The sequence below is a fragment of the Hoplias malabaricus genome, chromosome 8, assembly GCF_029633855.1.
Source record: "Hoplias malabaricus isolate fHopMal1 chromosome 8, fHopMal1.hap1, whole genome shotgun sequence".
In the NCBI taxonomy this organism is placed as follows: domain Eukaryota; kingdom Metazoa; phylum Chordata; class Actinopteri; order Characiformes; family Erythrinidae; genus Hoplias; species Hoplias malabaricus.
In genome coordinates this window covers 13,680,256-13,703,734 of record NC_089807.1, presented here as the reverse complement: position 1 = coordinate 13,703,734, position 23,479 = coordinate 13,680,256, and the positions used below count along the sequence as shown (strand labels likewise).

Below are 23,479 nucleotides of genomic sequence, written 5' to 3'. Positions count from 1 at the left end.
TATTTTCGCAGTACATATTAGGCACAGAAATATCCCATGTAAAATACACATACATTGCAATTGTGCAGGAAGCAATATCTGGCAGATTTTCAGTTTCTAAATTGCATCATCTTCTTTTACATTTGCAAAGTTTTTCTCCCCCCCCACCCCCTTTTTTTTCCCCTTTGTTGACACTGTGCTTTGTCAAATTGACTTAGTAAAGCAGCCAGTTTATTCTGGATCTCCAGCTCAGGAACATGAACACAGCAGTTTGTCTGTATTTTTGTCTCTTTCTTCTTTCAGGACTAAGAGACAGTGTGAAAGGTGAGATTTAATTTTATTTGAGGACATTTGTATTACTTGAGTACATTATCTTAGACATAACCTTTATTTTCGGATAGTTTAAATCTATAAATCTTTGAAAATGTAAATTTGCTTTGCTGTTTTAATGGAGGGACCTGCTAAACCATTGGGAAAGTGAATTTAAAACATGAAGTTACTGATGTTGAAGCTATTAACAGCCGGTCCAAATTTTCATTCATTATCTGTCACCGCTTATCAAGTTCAGGGTCACAGTGGGTCCAGAGCCTACCTGGAATCACTGGGCGCAAGGCGGGAACACCAGTCCTTCACAGGGCAACACACACACATTCACTCACATACTCACACCTACGGACACTTTTTGAGTCACCAATCCACAACATGTGTTTTTGGACCGTGGGAAGAAACTGGAGCACCCGGAGGAAACCCACACAGACACAGGGAGAACACACCAAACTCCTCACAGACAGTCACCTGGAGTGGGAATTGAACCCACAACCTCCAGGTCCCTGGAGTTGTGTGACTGTGCCACTACCTGCTGCGCCAGTGTGCCGCCCCGGTCCAAATTTTGTACACCCCATTTTTAGTGATCAAATTCAGCTACTTTGAGGTGCAGAGGTTCATATGTGTGCAGTGGTTCCTCATATAATTATAATTCTAATATGTTTATGTTTGTACTTGTATGGTCTTGAGTACATATTTAGATATATCAGTGTTTCTGTAGCTTTTAGTAATGTCCTACACTTTGATCCTGGGGTCATGTATGAGTATGAGTACAGCACATCTACTGCTGTGGCTCCCATTTCGGTGGACCTTGAGGTGAGCAGTGTGAACACCTTGGAGGCAGTAATTCAGATCCACTCCCTTTGGAGGAATGCTCAGAACCAAGAGGAACAGCTTCTACACATGAAAGTAGGTTTTTATATATGCTAATAACTATTGCAGGGACCAGAATCATCTGCAGACATAACATTTACTCTGAAGCTTTTAAGTGATGCTACTCAGATATTTATTGTATATAGACCAAAAACATTATCAGTAAAAACTTCCACAATGCTTGAGTCCTCAGATTTATATTTAATTCTAACAATGTTTTTCCAGATTCTGGATCTAAAACTTACTAATTCAAGTGACACTAATAAAGACTTAACTGTGGAAAAGACACCTGATGGCTTTGATCACATCAAGGAAGCATTTATTGTGCATCTCCTCTCTGGAAAGGTATTTATTGATTTAAGCCTACACATCTATCAAATGTGATACAATAGTTAATTCTGAAATGAGGTAGGTGTTCTGACAACTAATGGATGTATCCAAATTTTTTAAACATGGTTTGCTCTTGTGTGGAACATATATGGAGCATAAATTGGTTCATTAAAGGACTATAAAGAAATATGTTGCTTTGTTTTGAATGGTAGCTTTTTATAGAAAAAATATACAAATAATTAATAATCACTTCTGAATATATAGTTTGGTAATTATTGGTGTTAAAAACGCTTCCATTTAAAAAAAGTATAAAAGTTTGCCACCTTTAGGCATTACAGAGAAAACAAGTTGATCTGCATTAGTATAGGTGAGTCTTGTTGGTGTACTAAATAAAGCATTATTTTATGCTTTTTATCATTTAGAAAATGAAATGTTTAACATTAAATTGGAAATATCAAGTCTTATTCTCTTACTTTAGTCGTTTAATGGTTTCACACAAAGTAGTTTCATGTTCATATTGTTAACACTTTTTTTATGTGTGATGAAGAATCAAATTATTTTGTGGCCCTGAATGAACCAATTAATGGCCCGCAGTGTAGATGCCTGAGGCTTTTAGTTACTGTAATTTTGTTACTAGAATTTTTTAGAAAATATAAGTGTTTGCCAATATACGCAATACTACATATGCCACACAATTTCATGTGTATAATTAATGAATGAAACATTTCTTAACATATTTGGAATTAATTTAGATTCAAGGAATTCTTGACATCTCCAAGGACAGCACAGCTTGGCTGAATTTCAAAAAAGGGCTAGCATCAATGTTTCAGATTCAAACTTCTTCTGGGATCATAGTTGAAGTAAGCTGAAATCTTTTTATATTCATATTTTAAACTTTATTAATTTTATACATTTCCTTTCCTTATCACAAAACAGCCAACATTATGATTTTCTTCAGAGATACTGACTGTTGCAGGTTTCAGGAAGGGTCCTGCTCTAAATTTACTCATTTCACACAGCACCTCATGCACCATACAGTGAAACTAACACCTTGTATTATATTTTAGGATGATGCAACAGGACAATGCCAAGTCTCATACCACACTATAAAGGATGAAATAATCAAACTCAAGGACTATGAGAATTGTAAAAAGAGTGTAACCAGTGGCATGATATCGGAGCAGGTACAAAGACTGAATGGTCACACTGTAAGAATGATTGTGCATGGTGTGCAATGGGACCTCAAATAGTTGTTTTCATTTCAGGCTGCAATTTGCTTTAGAATTATTCTTACAGTTTATTCTTACCACATTTTTTATACTGAAATATGAACAGCTTTCATGTAATAGATGTACCATTTTACCACAATATGTTGCATTTCTTTTGAACTTGAAAAAATGTATTAAAAATTCTTGCTTGGAAAACTACCATAGACCAACTCCAAGATAAACAGCTTGTTATTGCAATCAGCACATATAACATTTTTTCCAGATCGTCTTGATATTATATAAAGATTTAAAGATAATTAAACCAACTAAAATTCTCAAAAATGATAAAAATGTAAAAAAGCATGTTCCATTAACTCTCATTCAAATAGATATTTTCCTTTTCCTATAAAATGATTTTTTACTGGAAGATTGTGAATTAGAAAATAATTTACTTGCTGATCATCACCAAAACTAGCACATGCTGTGTTTTGGCCATGAGTATAATGGTTAACTACCACAGACTTGCTCCAGACCAGCATCAACCAGCTCAGAACATTATAGAATGTTTGTAGGTATATTCTGTATTATTTATCATTTATATTTACATCATGAAAAGTATCTTCTTTCCTTCCTTGTTGCTTTAGATTTTGGGTGTAAATTTAGCTGGGAACTCCAAAACAGTTTTCACCATGGAAGATGGCCACATAAAGTCTGCAACATCACAGGAAATACTTTCAGTGGTTTTAGATGAACAGTCTACAGTCGGAGTCCAAATCTCTTCAAGGTATTTCATTAACAATATATGCTTGTTGGCATACAGCTGCTGCAGTAATAGTGCTTTGAAAACACTGCAAAAATAATTTTTTTAAACATCAAACTCTGCTTGTGAGCACAGCTGTTGGCTTATTACCCTCAGGACTTTCATTGGCTCACTACTGAACCATCTGCATGAATTAGGATGTGCTTCATGTACATTTGTATAGAAGGCCTGCTGGGCTGGCACCTAATTTCATGCACTGAACCTGATACATAAACTTCTCAAATCTTCATTTGTTTCCATATTCTATGGAAGTCTCATGAATTGGACAACATTTTTTATATCATTGAGGGTGGCCAAATCTGTGTTCCCTTCCTGTACTTCACCATAGACATGTTTTTAAAGGGTAAAATCAGTCATTTTTTCAGCAATTGTTCTTTATCTAAAGGTGTTTCAGTAAAGGTGTTCTTTTTACTAACACCTGGTGGCATCGGTGTATCAGAGATCCTGCACTACACCTATTTTAAATATGAAAACTAGTTCATTCTGGGATTACTGAAGTAATTTGATTGTAATGTGAACTGTAATTTATAGAAAAACAGCTGTGTAAAAAATAAACAAATAAAACTCATAAATATGTTTTTCTGTGGGTAAAAGTGAAGAATAACTGAACAAATTATGAACAAGGTATTTTATAAGACTAAATAAGATGTTCTGTTTGTTGCTTTAGGCAGTTCCTTCAGATATTATCCAAAAAATCTAGTGCTAATGAAGAGGCCCATGGAGAACAGCAGGAGGTTCTCACATCTTTCAAGAAGAGCCACGTGAATCATACTCTTCATGCTATACCTGTCAGACAGTCTGCTCACAATGGACATTCAGTAAGTTAATGAGAAAATCACTCAGCACAGATTGCAGTGTCTTTACTAGAAAAGCTATAGATTTTATTTAATTATTGATGTCATTTACTCGTACATTCCTAAATCCACAAATTGTTAAATATTTGTGAACAATTCATGCATTAAAAAAATGCCCAGACTGACAGTGTAGATGATAAATGAATCAAATTGTATATTGTTTCATGTTGTTTCATTGGGATGAACCTGACAACATAATTAATCTGTTCAATAATATCTAACACTTTTTAAAAATTCTTTCAGATAAATGACCTTCTCAACTATTTGAAAGCAACCGGAATGAATATGTCCCTGTCAGCAACAACAAATGTGTTTCTCCAGCTGTCACAGTCCCTGCACAATATGGAATTAAATGAAATTAAAAATATTTTGAAAAAGTCTGACAGCATGTTAGTGTACGTATTAGCTGCTTAACATGCTCTACTATGCCATAATCATGTGTTCGTGCAATTATTTAGAATATTTTTTTTTCTATGAATATTTAAGTCCTATTCTAATAGAGGCAGCAGCAGCAGCCTCTACTCCTGCTGCTTTGGATGCAGTTGTCTCATATTTGGACCTCACAGACCCAAAGACAGCCCCACTGCTTGAACAGTTCCTCTACGCATGTGCATTCTCTTCTAATCCATCACCTCATTTGATAAGTGTAATCTCGGTGAGTGAGACATTATTTGTTCCCTGGTATTTACCATTCATTTTTAACTAGCAACACTTTATTTGTTTATACTGTTTGTGATATCTACGTTGCAGAACATTGTGTCTCATACTAAAGCACAGAGTCAGACCCATCAGATTGCTCTTATCATTTTTGGAACAGTGATCAGAAAAATGTGTTCTGCAAACATGTGCAACATGAAGGTAAGGAACGGTTTAGATAACATTTTAGAGATTTAGGTCTAAATAAAAAAAATATCTAATTACAATTACAATTTGATTTCCTTGTAATGTAAACAATCTTTCTGTATTTCTCTCTCAAGGAAGTTGAAGATGCTAAGAGACTTATTCTAAATGGTTTGAGTGCATCCAAAGATGAAACAGAAATAAAGTCTCACCTGTTGGCCCTGAAAAGTGCCCTTCTGCCAGAGACAGTGCCAATCCTTCTCCAGTATATTGACCGGTCCAAATCACTGTCAAACATTGTGCTTTCAACATTGGAGAATCTTCCATCTCAATATATCAACAAGGAGGTAAAGTAAATGTTTCCCATTTAAAGTTTTATGTTAAAAACACTATCAACTTCCACATCTACTCAAATGAGAAGTTGTACAATTGTACAGTTTAAATATCTTGGTACAAATGCTTATTTAGACTTACAATTTTAATCATTAATTCATTCATTGTCTGTAACCGCTTATCCAGTTCAGGGTCGTGGTGGGTCTGGAGCTCACCCGGAATAATTAGGCGCAAGGGTGAAACACACCCTGGAGGGGGCGCCAGTCCTTCACAGGGTCACACACACTCACACATTCACACCTATGGACACTTCTGAGTCACCAATCCTGCGTGTGTTTTTGGACTGTGGGAGGAAACTGGAGCACTTGGAGGAACCCCATGTGGACACATGGAGAATACTCCAAACTTCTCACAGACAGTCACCTGGAGCAGCACATGAACCCACAACCTCCAGGTCCCTGGAGTTGTGTGACTGCGACACTACCTGCTGCACCACCGTGCTGCCCACAATTTTGATACTTATAATTAAAATTAATAACTAATATTAGCATTCTTGCTCAAGGCCTTTATTGGTTTAGTATGATGTAACCGCTCAAACTAGGAATTAAACTCTATCTAGCATGTGGCAGCAGGAATACTCACAATTTAATAGAATTGTTTTGATGTTCTCTTATCAGGTTAAGCAGCATGTCAGAGACATTTTTACTCAAAGAAAGAAGTCATTTTCTGCTCCAGTGCGAGTGGCTGCTGCTCAGCTTCTGCTCAGGAATGACCCTCTGCTCACAGATGTCGAAGAAGTGATCCTGAGAATCGCAAAAGAAAAACCAGAGATATCCAAGTTCCTCACTGCCAAAATAATGAATATTCTACAGTCTACAGATACTTCAATCAGGTATGGGATGTTTTCCTGATGATTTCTATATCAACTTCACTATTTCATACTGTGTTATAAACATACTGGCCATTTTATTAGGTATGACTTCCATGTAACTACACTTACACTATTGTCTATTTTATCAGCTCTACTCACCATATTATATTTCTCTTTAGGAATCTAACTCTTAATGTTTTGAAAGACTCAAAGCTAAACAATTATTTCCATCTTGCACGAGTTGGTTCTTCCTCGTCATACACTGGACAGATTGCAGGTATCAAATATATAAGGTTCCTAGATTTTAATTTTGAAATGTGCTTGTGATTTTATTTTTTCTCTTTTTTAGATAAAATTGTTACCTTTAACATTTTATTGTTTATGTATTTTTCATCATATTTAATTCTTTCCAGAGACAAAGGACACAATTACAACCTATGACTTTGATTTTGTTTTTTCTGAAAGTGGAGCTCTAAAACAAAGTAATAGCCATTTCTCTACTCAGAGTAAAAGGGGAAGTCTGCACTCACTGCAGGTATTAATACATTTTAAAGTTATGTTTATAGGTGTTTCTTCTATAGTATAGTAATGGCTTTGCAAAATGTTCCTTTAGTTACAAAATCTTACAAATATGGGTTTTTATAAACAAAAATTGTATTAAAACATAACATTAATTTTGTTACTATCTATCGATCAGCAAGTGAGTGGAATATGGAAAAGATGCAAATGCAGTGGATTAAAATACGTTTCCTGTGTCCTTCAGGTTTCTTTAGAGCTGGGTGGTTTTGACTCTCTGTTTGGGAAAGAATTCACTGAGGAAGAGGAGGAAGAGCTAATGGCAGGAATGTCAGCCATGTTTTTGGGTGTCCAGATCAAACCCATAGTCTTTTTCCAGGGCTATGGAGACTTAATGAGCAAGTACTTTTCAGCAGCTGAAGGCCCAATGAACATTCTTTCCGGGAATATTCTTATTATCAGGATGAGACAGGTAAATCATCACAAACCCAAGTGTTCTCTGTCATTGTTTAGTTATTGAAATGTTCACTAAATCCTCTAGTTAACATTCTTACATATAATAGAGCAAATTAATTGATGAATACAACATTGCACCTCCAACACCGAATCTGTGGATTTAAACAATTATTTTGCTAAAATTTCATTGACATAAGAATTTAAACTGTTTTTTTTTTTCCTGATCTTGCTTCCAACAGAGTCTAATTCTACAATCTGGATTACAAACGCATGTCTACTTTCATGGAGGTCTTTCGGTTGACGTGTCAGCTGATTTAGAATTCAGCTTATTCGGTCAAGAGTCAAAAAGCTCTGTCAAAAATAAGTATGTGAAATTCTACTTATAATACAAAGACATAGTAAAAAGAAATCTTGCCTCCATATAATCACTGGTGACTGTGATAAATTAGTCTATTTCAGGAGAGATATACATAAATTAATTTTATAAATCTTCTGCTTTTTCTTAGGTTCTCTATAGTGATCACTTCCAGGGCAGAAGTGGATGCTCTTTTTATGAGCACTATAGCTGAGACCCTGTCAGAGATGAATTCTTCCTTCAGTTTTATCACCACTGTTAACTTTTCTGATACACCTATGATATACTGTCTGCAGCTTATAAGAGAGCCTCTTCTTTACAGGTGAATTAACATAGAAAATAAAGACTTAATATTACACTATTAGTTTTAAGATGTATACATTAATGTCTACTAAAAATGATGTATCTTATACATTTGTGAGACTAACACATATATAGACCCACATATAGGACATTTAAGCTGTCTTTAAAAAAGGTTTTTAGAGAGTCACTGAATTAAATAGTTAACAAAACAACTTTTAATATAAACCAATAAAGAATATGTTATATTTGTATATTTAATATTTGGCTTCTGAGAAAGAATTAAATAGGTCTTGGAACCTATGAGAACTTTTAAATTACCATTTCATAATTAGTCAATTTCACCATGTTATAGTATGTAGTATGTTATCATAAACAGTGACAGCAAATTATAATTAAATACATTGACCTGCACCACTCTAATGTTATAATACAGTTCACAGAAAAATGATCTAATATGGTATAAAGGATAGTACTGATAAAACTGATGTTATATCTAAAATAGAGTATATTATTACAAGAATATTCAGCATTCTTATATTCAAGAAATGCACCATTTTATTTTCCTCTCCAGAGAGAGAGCATCTACACAAGTGACTACCAGGAACAGAAGGAAAACTCTTCAAGACAGAAGAAGAACATGGATTATTCCAGGAGAAGAGACAGCCCTCCACAAGGACAATTCAAGGATGTGTAGAAAACTTCTCAACTTTAGCACAGAATAGGAGTAGCAAGAAAATATGCACCACCTTATATTTTGTAGTGTTAGTGTAATAATACGAGACAGAATGACAAACACTATACAATATCACTATACAGTTCAAACACTATTAGATGTACTGTGGAGTATATCACTGTGAAATCAATGGTAGTCTAATGGATCATTGTAATTTTATTTCTTTTACATCTTCCCATTTCCCACAGATACATCATTAGCTCAGTATTCAGATTTTATAGAACAATTTCAGAATTACCATTGTTTCCCTGTTAAAGCAAATAACCCAATTTAATATCAGTTCTCAGGAACTGGTAAAAATGTTTTAAATAACTTAAAAATGCTAGAAATTTGCTACACCACATTTCCATCCATATGTTAAGACCTCTGCTAATGAATGATTTCCTCTGTTCTAAAGTATATCTACTGATGACACAGGTGTTCACCTGTGCAAACAATGTACAGCTTGAGCATTCTCCATAGATAAACACTAACCAGTGGGATGGGAGCTCTAGAGGGGTATAATGCCCCAAGTGCTGGACAGTGGAGCACCTGAACTGCATTCTCTGGAGCAATGAAGCACAATCCAATTCCTACAGCAAATTCCCGAAATAGTAATGCCTTTTAGTGTAGAAACTGACAGGACAACTCCTATGGTTTTCAGAATAAAAATGGCAAGCAGATCCATTTTGGCCCTTTTTTTGTGCCTGTTGTCATAAACAGATTCCGCAAACATCTGATATTCACTAACTGCACTGTTCCTTAATATGAGCACAATTACCAACATTATGTTGATATGATTATGAGTCAACATTTAATTAACTAACTCTGATTATAAAGTTGAACCAAGCATTACTGGTTAGCTGAACTATTACTTTCCCTGAGCTAAAAATATAATGATACTCCATAAACTGCTTAACCATAAAGCATAATTCCTATATTATTATGAAGTCTGCAACTCTCACCTATACGGAAATTATTGATTTGACTGTATTGACTGTATGTGATTGGACACAGAGGATGAAGGAAATATAATCAGAGAGCAAAGAATTTAAGGGAGCATATGTGTGTTTGAAAAGAAAAAACACTTGAAAAAAATCTGCAAAACTGACCTGCAAATATGTCATACATTCCATTTGTAGTAGAATTGTGAATATGAATATGTCAAAATGAGACTACTTCTCTGTGAAAAAGCAAGTGTTTTGTTAAATTAATTCTCCACGGATGGGCAGTGAATGAGCTCTGTGCTGTCTCCAGCGGTAACGTAGACTGGCCAATGGAGAGTCCTTATGAGTTTCAAAGTCAGTGAAGCCTAGCTGATTAAGGATGGCATAGACACCAGCTCTAGCTGCCACCTGCCAACAAACATTAAAAACAATTAGGTCATTTAACATTCTTAAATACAATTGTAATGATATTGTAATTTTGGAAATTAATATTATTAAGTATATATAGTGATATAATGCATGATATGTGTTTACTCATTGTTTCCAGGAAAGTTAGGACATTTTTAAAAATGTAATTAAAAAAAACAAAAACAAAAAAAATCTTGTTTGTTAATTTTCTGGAAAATATATTTAACAGGCAAATGTACAATGAAAAGATTCCCATTGTTTTCACTGACCAGCTTTGATTGTACTTACATAAATATAACAGGTGAATATATATGTTATAAAAGGAGCATTCATTGAACTCTCAAAATAGGTGGTTTTTCACCATCGTATTCCAAACTTCATGAGAGAATTGTCACATCGTTAGAATATATTGCAATGCCAGATTGTAAAGACCTTTTATAATTTAAGGTACTTAATTTTGTGAATTCAGGAATTCTGAAGAAATACCAGTCCATGCATGGTAAGTTCATGTCGAATGAGTGATAAATAGTGTTACATGGGTCTTGGAGGACTTAAAAAAAAACTTGTCATTTAACAGTGTCTGCCATTGCATCAAAAAATGCAATCATAAACTCTATTAGACTGCATCAGTGGCCATGGCATGGGTGAATTGCATATGTGAGACGTTTCCATTGATATGGAGTCAGACACTGATATTTTAGAAAGACATGCTGCCATCAAGAAAAAGTCATATATATGAAAGGTCACGAGTATTTCAGCAAAGCAATGCCAGGCCTCATTCTGTATGTCCTAAAAAAATAGGTTTCATAGACAAGGAATGTCCCCTATGGCACATCATGAGAAGGAGAATCAGGCAAAGACAGCCACTGTCTCTTGAGAAGCTTATGTTTTTTAACAAGCCAGAATGGGCAAAGTTTGACATGCGAAACTAAAATGGAAAAAAATTAGTATCTTCTGTTCCTAGACGATTAAACAGTGTCATTAAAAAAAAATAAAAAAATAAAAAAATAAAAAGTTAGAGTGACACAGTGGTGAATACGTCTGTCTCAACTTTCTTGAAGTTTATTGCAGACATCAACTTTTTAAATTAGTTGATATTTACAAAATGCAATCAAGTTATTAGGTAAAAAAATATATAGGAAATCTTTTTTTTGTGCTTTTTATAAAATGCTCTAATATTGTTGAAATTTGATTTGTAAGAAAAATAATGATTTTTTTACAGGACAATACAAAATGGGCTGATTCTGACAGGTCTGTAAGAGAGTTAAAGAAAAACATTCCCAAGCTGAGCAAAGAGGCTGATGATAAGCATTAAATAAACTAATATTAAGTCTGCTTAGTATCAATGTACTACCCTAACCAGAACTAATTAACCCAGGATTGTCCAATCTGCACTATTGATCATTGCACCTGATCCCACCTGGTGCATCCACAGGCTGAATGGTCGTCTCCAGGAGGTTTTTTTCTCCAAGTGGAGGTAGCTGTTGAAAAGAATGAGGTAAATATAGCGCTCCAAGCACTGTAGACTCCTCAACTGTGCCTGCTGAGATTCAGCCTCTGATTTAGCGTTTTTTATCTAAGAAGAAAGGAAATGGAGAATTTGACAGTAAACATAGTTCTTGTTATCATTTATATTGACACTTTTAATGAAACTTAATTGCATACACATATTATTATGTCTTATTTTGCTACAAGGGCAATTTATTATTAATTTATGAGTTTCTTGTTCAAAGTCAGGGTTACAAACGTACATTCTCCTGCAATGTTACCCCCCATCTGTGCTCCAACCTGAAATTCATAAACCTCACCTGTTTGTAGGTACATAAAATGATCTCTCGCAAGTGGTAATGCATGGGTGTCATTGTCTCACTGACAGTATCTAGAGCCATGTCTACCTCTCTTTTCATTTGGTGACCATTCGGCAGAAGTCTGACAACCTGCATCACCACCTGAACATGCAAACGCACAATGCAGCAAAGTTTTGTACATATTCAAACACAAGCACCAGTAAATTAAATATATTTTACATTCATTTTTTTAATAACACATTTTATTATATAGACTTTTAATTATAATCAAATTTATTGTTCCAGTATAGAATCTTCACAAACACTTCAAACCTGCGGCAGTAAGCCAAATGTATGGAATACGTTTGAGCTACATTGCTATAAAAAGAAATAATAATAATAATAATAATAATAATAATACATCAACATACCTCAAACTCACCCTTGGTGTACTTAGCATCTGGGACACTTACAATTTCCTCATTTCCACACTCAGGAAAGCCCTGCAGAAATTACTTACATCATTATGGTTTATTAGTGCCAGTGTTAACTTAAGAGTGTTCTTACCAAAGACTAAATGTGTTGGAAGAACTTGAAAACAACAGGTGTGTTGTGAACAGTAACAAAACATTTTAACAAACGGACAGATACTCCCATTTTTTTTTTCTTCTTTTGTAAAATTGCTTTTTTGATTTTGTTTACAAATATTGATACTGACATTGTATGTATTTCATTCTAATTACAATGTTTTGACATTGTTAGTTGTTTATGTTAGAAGATAAATGAATAACATTTTCAGTATTACTGTAAGGCTTGGGAGTGATAGTCTAATATGTGAATAAACAACTCAACATCAAGAACAAATAAAATTGACTGTAGCTATATTAACCTACATTGAAGTGCCACAAAGTAAGTGTGGCAATGACCATTGCAGTTGTGGTTCGGTCTTTCCCATCACTGCAGTTGAAGATGAATGCTGAACTAGGGTCATCTGCAAGAGTAGATTTCATGGCTTCCAGAAGCTGATCAAATACCTAAAAATGGTAACTGTATTATCTGTATTGTATTTTTTTCCATTACAATATTGTATTTTTTCTTTACAGTAACTTTACAGATGTATGCAAAAATACAAAATGTGTAACCATATTAGTATTCATTTTGGATCATTTCTATTTTTATCTCTGCATTTTTTATATTTGACAACATAAAAAAGTTTCTTATTTTTATTTTTAAAAAGATATGGTTTTGCAGAATGATGATATTTTAAAACATATTTTTTTATGAAAAAGCATTGCATTACCTCTTCCTTTGGAGCAAAGGAGTCAGAGAAAGGAATGCGATGGTACGTGAGCCCTGGGTGGGAGTTCTTCTGCTGAGCAAAGAGCTCCTGAAGAGTCTGACAGTTTTTCAGAATCCTCATTTGCTTCTCCTGCTCTGTAGTAATCTCAAGCCACTTCTCACACTTCAGTATGTCTTCCTTCATTGCCAGCTCCAGTGCCTTGGAAGTAGTAGATAAACATTGTTAAAATGCCATTAACTCCCAAGTTGTTATGGTCTACATATGCAAACCAAGCTGAATAAATGACCCATTAATTCTGGTTTTTGGTCCATTAAGCATTATACAGATTTTCAGTTATTTGCCCTACAGTATTTTATCTGCATCTGCTGGAACAGAAGTTCTAAGGTGTGCTTGGACTCAAACTGCTTTTTAAATCATTAAGCAGCCTTTCAGATAATTTTTGTATTTTACATATTACATATGTCTTTAAATATTACATATGTTTTAAAAGGCACCGTAAACAAAAATCTGTTTTCTGTGGGTGGATGCCAGTGATGTAAAATTAATTATGACTGTTCTTGTTACACAGGCCCTTATAATTCTCAAGATTGGATATTAATTTAAAAATGTCTATTACAAAAAATGTAGTATGTGGCATCTTCAATCCTTGGACACCTCAGGCTTGTGATATTTACCTTGTAGGGCAACTTCAAGGTCAGTTTTAAGAATTTAAATGACATGCAGCCGTTGAAGAGCTGAATATGATTTATTCATTCATTCATTAATTCGCAATTACTGGGTGCAATGTGGGATCACACCCTGGAGGGGGCATCAATCCTCACAAATTTACTCACACACTCACACCTATGGACACTTTTGTGTACCCAATCCACCTACCAACGTGTTTTTGGACAGTGGAAAGAAACCGGAGCACCAGGAGGAAACCCATGGGAAGAACACACCAAAAATGAATTTGATTTAGAAACAAATAAATTTGAAGTACCTCAAGTTGTTGCTGGTTCTGCACATACACTGAGATTGGCTGCTCCACACACATTGGCTCTCGTGGAGTAAACATCTGCCCGTTCCCTTCTAAGACCAGATCCTCCTGTAGATTGACCCACAGCATTCTGGAGTGCTTCCGTCTCTCATTCGTTAGATAAGACAGCACCACAGAAACGGCCTAAAAGAGAAACATGAAAACATAAAACATTGCTTAGTTGACAAAACCTCAGGAAAATACAACATTCAAAACATGACCTACCTCTGAGCTTGGCTGTGCCATGCCATACACGGCCATTTTAAGAACTCGTCTGAAGTTAGCCACTCTCATTTCCTTAGCTGTACCAAGCTGGTCTTGGGCTAAATACTCACTAGACACCTGAAAAAAAAAGTGAGGAAAGAATATGTAAACCGTGTGTGTCCTGATGTGAGTGCAGGAATGATTTGTGTGAATTGGACATATTACATCTGTACTGGGTCTTACAAGTATCCTTGTTCCATTAGTGATGAGGTTGGGGGGAGCTGAGAGTTCGGAACGATCCATACTGCCCAACAGCCTGTAGATCCATGCATTCACACACATCCACTGACTGAAACTCTGGGCAAATAGCTGAGGATACTACAGAGAAAATCAGATGAATATCTTATCATTGAATAATAAAAACAATTACATATAAATAGAAAATAGAATATACATATATCTTACCTGATCATGAAGGTAAGCGTTAAACACTATCAAATAGATATAACGCTCAAGGCTTTGCAGTGTTCTTTGCAGGAAATAACCTTTTGTGCTGCTGCCCTTTATAAACAGAAATGATCAAGAAATACACTGCATAAAACAAAAGGACTGGTTTTAACTCACTCACACTTAAGAAAATACTCCAAATGAGGCATTGTCCTGTGATTAGCATCAATAAATCAGGGGTACTTGTTTTTCCAATATATTAATAATGCTTACTTGTATCTGATAATCCTCAGCAATACCTTCCAGTTTTCTCTTATTTTCGTATATTGCATTTTTGATGTTGTGCATTTCTGAGCACATTTCAATCGCTCTATCAACCTAAAGGAATAAAACAGAAAAACACCCTGACTTAAGACAACTTGTTTCTATAATACACTCGCAGCTGTGATGTCAACACTGTTATGAATACACCACACTGACAAGAGCACTGTATTATTAGCTCTTCAGCAGCTCTCTATTAGCGAGCTGTAGAATTAAAATTGGTAGTCACATCTAACCTCATCAAGCACTTGTTGGCCTTTGGGAAGGCGCTCAATCAGGTTCTGAACGACTTGGAACTCTGGCTGGTGCTTGACCTTTGGGTCTTCTTCACTGAGAGTGAGAGATGATTCAATTCATTGTGTTAACATTTGAAATGGTATATTTATCTGACAAAAATACATCTCACCCATGCTGAACAGATAGGACTGATGCATAAATAATACTTCTTGTACACATTTGGCATCAATCTCTTGACAGTTAGAACACATCTAATAAAAGGTCCAGACTTCCAAACGTCCTTCATATAACAACTAAAATCCATTTAACAAAATCAGAGGAATGCTGAGTGGATATTCAAGGGTTTCATGCTTGGCTTGTTAAATAATACCCTACCTAGAAGTACATGCTTCTCCCTGCAGGTGCTGTAAGACTAATGCACCCAGAATGAGGCCCAGGTTGGTACGCCCCACTCCCTCCTGGCAGCTAAAGAGCAAAGCAGGCAGAGGCTTGGAGGAATCTCTCATCACTGAAAGTCCAGGACTTTCCTACAGAGGGGAAACAATGCAGCTATAGAAGTTTGTTTATGCAAGCATCAATCGCATTAATATTTACCATAAGCAAATCAACTGAACTTCTTATACAATATATGGCCAAATGTCCATTCCATTCATTATCTGTAAGCACTTATCCAGTGCAGGGTCACGCTGGGTCCAGAGCCTAGCTGGAATCATTGGGCGCAAGGCGGGAATACACCCTGGAGGGGGCGCCAGTCACAGGGCAACACACACACTCACACATTCACCCATATACTCACACCTACAGACACTTTTGAGTCGCCAATCCACCTACCAACGTGTGTTTTTGGACTGTGGGAGGAAACCGGAGCACCTGGAGGAAACCCACGCAGACACAGGGACCAACACACCAACTCCTCACAGATAGCCACCCGGAGCGGGACTCAAACCCACAACCTCCAGGCCCCTGGAGCTGTGTGACTGCGTGTGTGACAGTGCCGCCATGGCAAAATGTTTTCTTATGAAATTAAGGATATTATTCAGACGTTTTTGAGTAACACTCTCGGCTATTCATGCAAAACTTTTGAAAGATATTGGATAATATGTTGATAATTGCAAAAAACATACAACTCATTCCAAAGGTACTGGAAGGAGCTCCTTCATTCCAGAGAACACTATAACTTTGCTTCACTGCTGGATACATAACAGTCCTCTAGAAAACACCTTGCATTGGGCTTATTGGCCTAAATCCCTACACAGCATAATCACCATCTGTGTACATTGTGAGTGCACCCTAAAATACCTGATTTTAGACATCCTAATTGTCTCTACAAATATTTGGAAATATAGTGCATCATGGACTCCTTTGAAAAAAGGTGACGTTCTATAGCTTCTTGATTGAGGACAAGCACCACAATCACATGGGAATCAGCCTTAAAATACCATTTTAAACACACTCCTACTCCCAGCAGAAGAAAAAAGTACTCTCATTTATGATACTTTGTCAATATAAAAACATGCTATTGGTCTTCTTGGAATGCATTAGTTTACCCATTTCATGTAGTGCGGAATTAATGTTTAGCACCCATGTCTATTTTATTATAATTTCAAAGACTAATAATAAACTGGTGATGTAACATTATTATCACATTAACTATTCAGCTACTAATGTGGAAAAGCATGAAACAGACAATGATGTAAATAAAAAAAGAAAAAACCCACATTAGATATTTGAGAGTAATCTAACACTCTTAATATAACTCCTTAATGGCTTTTTTCGAAAGAAGTTTTTAGGGTAGGTGAGCAACCACTCATAAAAACATTTCTTAATTTAGTAGAAAAACTCTGCATATCTGTCTAATCAAATCAAGTCAAGTCAAGAGAGTGTTATTTGAAGCCAAACCAGAACAAAAACAGACTGGATCATTGTTAATGGTCAGGACAACTCCTTTTAGCTGCATTTCTGCAGATTGTAATTGAGAAAAATAGATCTGTGCTTAACGAGGTGTTACATAAACAGCCATTAAATTTTAGGAATGCTTATTTCCTATAAAGCCACCACTCTGGAGATACATGGAGATAAATATGTTGGATATTTCCAGTCCTAGTTTGTTTATCTGTAGTTCCTGTAGTTTGTTTACTGATGATTTCTTGGTTGTATTAGGTCTTATGTCATGCATTAGTCCCTTGTTGTATGTTACAATATCCTGATCCTTTCAGTTTCACCCACTGTGCTTTTTTCAAGGCATTAATATCTGTATTTTTCAGATGAAATGTGTTAAAAGAAATCATGGCATAATGTAAATCATCTCTCAATAACATCTGAATGGTGATGGTCTTACCTTGAGCACATTTACAAAGGCATCAAAGTCTTCTTCCATTGGTGCCCCCTCTATGGGGAGTGGGAGTCTGGAATATCTTCAAGAAGAAAAGTCATTATTGCTGTGATGTACAGCATCTGCTTCATGTACAAATGTGTCAGATAGAGAGAGATAAAAAAACAATAGAGCATTCCATTATCTGAATTCCCCACTTACCTATGGGAAGGTAAATTGAAGAGTGGCCTTTTGTAAACCTCTTCTGTCACATGTATGTCCTCTTCACACACAATCTTTACTTGCTGAGGCTCATCTTTAAAGTTTTCAATGTTGTTATAAACATAGAAAACATTCTTACTGAGCTTAGCAAAGTCACAAAGCTGAAAAAGAAAGTGGAAAAAAAGCATATAGCAGTTAATAATTATGTCAAGAACTGAATAGCACTTAATAAATGAGTGAATTCCATAAAGATCTTTGTTGATGTTAAGTTCAGTATAGGACATATAATTCATTAACCATACAGGCAACTCTATGTTTACTCTACCTCTTTCCTGATAGAAAGCTCCAGCTGCTCAGCTCGGAGACCTCCTTTTAGGTGATGTAGGTTCTCATGGAGGTTCTCCTTCCTCCTGGGTGTGTATGGAACAAAGTCTTTACCCAGGTGGAGGAAGATGACCGGCTCTTCCCTTACACAGAAAAATATCACTTCCTGTACACATGGACATTCCATCTTGATTAGGTGAGTAAACCCTTGGCAATGTGCATAGAGGCATAATGATGTTGTATTAGATTTTGCATAAATATTGTTGCAAGCTTTGTCTAATACTTAGACACTGACCTCATAAGCCTCACTCTCCAGCCACTGGAGGACCTGTTTGAAGCCATTCAGGCTGGGCTGGCCCATACCATAAAGAGGGTAGCTTCCTTTAGCCTTTCGGAAGTTAGGGGCCCCGTAGTTTCCTGCGGTGTTTAAGACATCTGCTCTACTGCTCACATCCTGAACCATAAAAAACTCTCCCTGAGTAATAACAGGGAAAAAAACTATGAGATATGACATGGTCCCTTGTAATGTTTATATTGTTTTAAAATGCAGCATTTGTCGGAGTTTCATTGTTTCACGATACAAATATAGCCAAAATTTCTGAAATGCACACCAAATATAAAACATTAAAGTTGCATCTAATCATACTAATATGAGACTGATGGGTTATTCTCCCCCTAGCTGAGAAAGACAGAGCCTCAACTTTACCCAATCAATTTTCATTTTGGAACAATTCTGCAATTATGACATTCATTCATTATCTGTAACCACTTGTCCAGTTCAGGGTCGTGATGGGTCTGGAGCCTACCTGGAATCATTGGGCGCAAGACAGGAATACACCCTGTAGGGGGCGCCAGGCCTTCACAGGGTAACACACACACACACACACTTTTGAGTCACCAAAATGTGTTTTTGGACTGTGGGAGGAAACCAGAGCATCCGGAGGAAACCCATGCAGACACTGGGAGAACACACCAAACTCCTCACAGACAGTCACCTGGAGCAGTACTTGAACCCACAACCTCCAGGTCCCTGGAGCTATGTGAATGCAACACTACCTGCTGCACCACTGTGCCACCCCAATTATGACATGTTCATTATAAAAGTTTATTAGAAGTATCTGGTTTTGGTTCATTGGTACTGGCTAGATTTTTGGTTATCACATCTCCTAACATTAGCTGTTAATAAATCATAACTAGTTGGCTCGGGGGCAAAATGATTTTTGCATTCATCTTCATTAGCTATTTCTTTCTAAATAAGATTCTCAAAGGACAGTTGAATTGTCTGCTGTAGATTACAACGGGTACATATTTTGTATGTGTTTGAGAGCATTGAGCATTGAGATTACTCATTTCCTGAAGTAACAAGCACAACAAGTACAGATGCTAGTAGACATTTGTAATTAATTATTTATTTGTAACTGCCCACCTCAGCCTATTATTGTTGTACTTGTAAATGGAATGTAGTGAGAATCTAAATTAATTGTTACTATATCAATCACCAAATTTTCTTTTCAAATAGAAAATTAGATTTGTAATGCTTACCTGCACCAGATAATGCTCAGGCATTGTATCAGATATTTTCCCCACTGTGTAGTTGGCTGACAGAACACTGTCATGAATTTGAAACTCTTCCTTGCAGTCATACCTGCTCAAAGAGATGTTTAACAAATTTAAGCTCAAGTAAATCCAGAGTCTCTAGTGTTTATTTTTCCTTCAATTACCCTTTAGAACCAATTGTATCCAGACATCCTTTCTACTTCTTTTATTATGCAGTGGCACTGTGTTTTCTTACATTTTGAAGCTCCAGTACATTGGGATGAGTTTAAATAGTATTTGTGCTTCAGATCTAAATGTCCATCATCAGTACCTGCCTTCACTGATGCTCTTGTGGCTGAATGCAGTCAAGTTCTCATGGCAATGTTCCAGCACCTAATGTAAAGCCGTCTATTTATTTCCCCGATTTCAAGGTGTCTACAGTCAAATGTTGGTTCAATGTTTTTTGTAATTATTATTATTAGAAGCATCACTTGAAAATCATATTACAAAGTTTTTTGCTTCTATATAAAATATGCAAAGATAATGCCCTAACATAACAAAAATAAATCACACATTTAAAAAATACTTACCCCACCCATGAGCGCTATATGTCAAAGGTGAGTGTATATAGTGGATCATAGTGGTTAACTACAGTCTCCTGAAATAATATATAAAGCTTACAAATCTTATCTCTATGGAGCATAAACTCTTTTATTTATTGAATATAAAGCAACATGGATCTCTTGTGAGTTGCACTTTCCTGAACCAAATGCCTAAAAAAATCTCATAATGTTTGTTAATTTTCATTACCACTTTTATGTGTCCTTTTGGGTCATTTTGAGATTAGTACTTACGTGATGACCACAGGGGCCACCTTGTTGGTGATGATGGACTTGGCCTTGCTGTTATGTATGCTGAGCTCCTGCAGGGAGCTGCTGCTCAGTGAGGTCCGGTCATCAGCCATGCTGTTGCCCTGGTAACCAGTTTGGTTTTGAGGTGCCACCAACACAGGCTGGGACCCTGTGCTGGCAGTAGTACCCATGATCCAAGCAGAACTGCAACAAGACCACACACTGAGGGATTTTGAATCAGCTAGAGACAGAATGTTAACATAGACATTCCATCTCTGTGCCACTGTAAAGCAGTTTTGAAAACATGCCCTTTTTAACATAACCTCAGCATATATTTTTCCAGTGCCAGTAATTCACACATAATGAAATAGACTGAACAAAATCCTATATCTTCATGGAAGGACAACATTTTCTCCATAACATACCAGCTATTGCATGTTTTTTTGGAACAGAAATCTCTCACGTGGGCAGTTGGCCTCCTTGTGCTTCTATCCTTTGCTCTTTGCTTCTCCATTTGAGACATCCCAGATTTTGTAAAAGCTTGGGTTTTATCCAGTCAAAACAGTCTCTCTCTCTCTCTCTCTCTCTCTCTCTCTCTCACACACACACACACACCAACACACACACATACACACACCAACACACACACATACACACACACACATTCTGTTGCTAGAAGTTTCCTACAAACATCTTAAGCTTTATTTCAAACAAGAAATCATAGGCCACTCGTGTCTCCTGGCTTTCTATTTCTTTTCTAAGAGTGGCAGGGTGGAAATAGCAGCCCTTGAGGGGGCACGGGAGAGAAATACTGTACATCTGGCAGCCAGACGGCTGGGTGGGCGGCTCCAGACATTAACAGGGCACCCTCCCTCATGGAGCATGACCAGAAGACAAACTCTTACACACCATCACTCAAACATCTCTCACAAGAAGAACATAATCAAAAATGTTTGGTTTTCCCCTACAGAACTACATGAGCTACGAAGCACACGTACATCGTCCACTGGGAGATGATCATATGAGACTGAGCAAAATTAGTAGATATGAAAAAGAACTTGTATTCCAGTTCATATCTCCTTGCCATTTTTGTACATCTTTAAAGCAATCTGTTTTTTTCAAGGTCTGGAAACTGTATCCCTGGCATCCAGTGAATGGTTGCCCTTTTCAGGGAACTTGATTTAAATTCCACTTGTGTCTCAGAGAAGTGAAAAAATAACCAAGGAGACAAATCTCTAAATATGGCCAGGAAAAGCCCCGGGATGCTTTTGTTCAATGTCACGCAGATAGGAGGAAGGATATGAGCACCATAGAGCCTTGGGGGCTGGGAAGGGGGGAGCTCTAATAATTGACATATCCTTATTCTAACACGTGTAGGTGAATTAGAGAATAATTTATTGCTCTGGTGTTCAGCCAATACCACAGGCATACCAAATACTCCAAAAGTACACTGTGACAAATAACATTGTCAAGTAATTGTCAAATCATTTATCAAAGAATACATTATTGCATTACTTTTTTTAAAGTGTATATAATGTATATATTACACGTGAAGGGTAAAAATATAATTTCTCCCCAATTTAATGAAAATCTTTTGTGTTTATTCATTCATTCATTTGTAACATCTCCCTTGTGATTACAATCATGGTCAATTACATCAATTGTAGATTCTTTTTTAAATGTCTTTTTATATATTAGCCAGGAAGCTACAAGTCATGGCACACTAAGCCAAAGTGCCTTTTTTAACACATTCTGTAAAAATTGCTTTTAATAAATGGCCATTACACAATTAATCAAAGGCTTCAGTGTACACCAGCAGTTGTGTTTTTATCTGAATTTATGAAGACACCCATTGTCATAATCTAACACAGCCGAATGACAGTGTATAACCCTTCTTAGCACAAATATATTTGCATTCAATTTCCCTAGACGAGTGCCTCATACAGTGACACATTGTATTATCCATATAAAACACTAGAGGTTCCTAGTAATTAAAGGGCTCACGTGATGTATTTCTGCTTGCATTTACCCTGATGTCCATTCCTTTTTTGTCCCTAAATATTAAACTAATATATGTATGTATGACTGACCTCTGTATTCTGTATGATTCCTAAAAGTGCATTATCTACCTCTGTACCACTGTGTGCTATGGCTAAATATCTAAGTTGCTCTGGATAATTAGAACTCCTGGTACATGCCTTAAAGGTAAGTGAGAATGGCCAGCACATCAAACCATTTTCACACCAAAAAGGCATGTAGAACAGGTCAAAGAATTTGCCCAGTAATTTACCTAATACAGGGTAAGTGTATTAGTCTGGGAGGACGAGTAAATGTAAAATGTTTCTCACCTGGTCACGTTTTCACTTATATATGCTCACAAGGTCCTGAGTGCTGGTCTTTGAAGTGGACTGAAGCACACATGTAATCCAGTTTGAAGTGTCCGGCATCTTAAGTCATATCAGAAACAACATCTTCTCTGGTCCTCAGCTGTGCAATCAGGTATGAATGTTGGTCAGCCTCACTAAACTAGCCCCTACATCCTCTAGAGCTCTAGTCAAATTGGTTTACAGAGAGAGAGAGAGAGCGAGAGCGAAAGAGAGAGCGAGAGAGAGAGAGAGAGAGAGAGAGAGAGAGAGAGAGAAATGGGGAGTGGGCACTTATCTAAACTCACAATGAGTAGAGATATGAGAGGAGGATGTGGGGGTGGACTCATGTCACAAGCTCTGACCAATCAGCAACTCCATCTCCTGGTAACACAGTGCCCACCCTAGAGCACACTTTAATGTGGGAAA

General features: G+C 36.4%; 2 protein-coding genes across 2 annotated transcripts; one reads left to right on the top strand and one right to left on the bottom strand.

Annotated features, from left to right (window-relative positions):
• Window positions 1-229: 229 nt before the first annotated feature.
• LOC136705383 (microsomal triglyceride transfer protein large subunit-like) lies at window positions 230-9,983 on the top strand. Its single transcript, XM_066678910.1, has 18 exons — window positions 230-303; window positions 1,025-1,212; window positions 1,402-1,521; window positions 2,259-2,366; window positions 2,574-2,690; window positions 3,359-3,498; window positions 4,202-4,352; window positions 4,632-4,783; window positions 4,875-5,043; window positions 5,139-5,246; window positions 5,366-5,575; window positions 6,239-6,453; window positions 6,612-6,709; window positions 6,846-6,967; window positions 7,196-7,420; window positions 7,644-7,768; window positions 7,911-8,081; window positions 8,634-9,983. Exons 1-18 carry the CDS (start codon window positions 237-239, stop codon window positions 8,782-8,784), a joined length of 2,637 nt encoding a protein of 878 aa, XP_066535007.1. The 5' UTR covers window positions 230-236; the 3' UTR covers window positions 8,785-9,983.
• On the bottom strand, window positions 9,980-23,174 carry pald1b (phosphatase domain containing paladin 1b). The gene is made up of 20 exons (XM_066678911.1): window positions 23,036-23,174; window positions 20,691-20,891; window positions 19,843-19,945; window positions 18,596-18,775; window positions 18,302-18,466; window positions 17,977-18,137; window positions 17,782-17,857; window positions 15,819-15,970; window positions 15,443-15,536; window positions 15,159-15,263; window positions 14,904-14,999; window positions 14,682-14,816; window positions 14,460-14,576; window positions 14,199-14,378; window positions 13,217-13,414; window positions 12,810-12,950; window positions 12,348-12,419; window positions 11,938-12,078; window positions 11,550-11,705; window positions 9,980-10,129 (listed from the first exon to the last, which is right to left on the bottom strand). The coding sequence occupies exons 2-20, from the start codon at window positions 20,876-20,878 to the stop codon at window positions 9,980-9,982; spliced, it is 2,610 nt and encodes an 869-aa protein (XP_066535008.1). The 5' UTR covers window positions 20,879-20,891; window positions 23,036-23,174.
• Window positions 23,175-23,479: the final 305 nt, after the last annotated feature.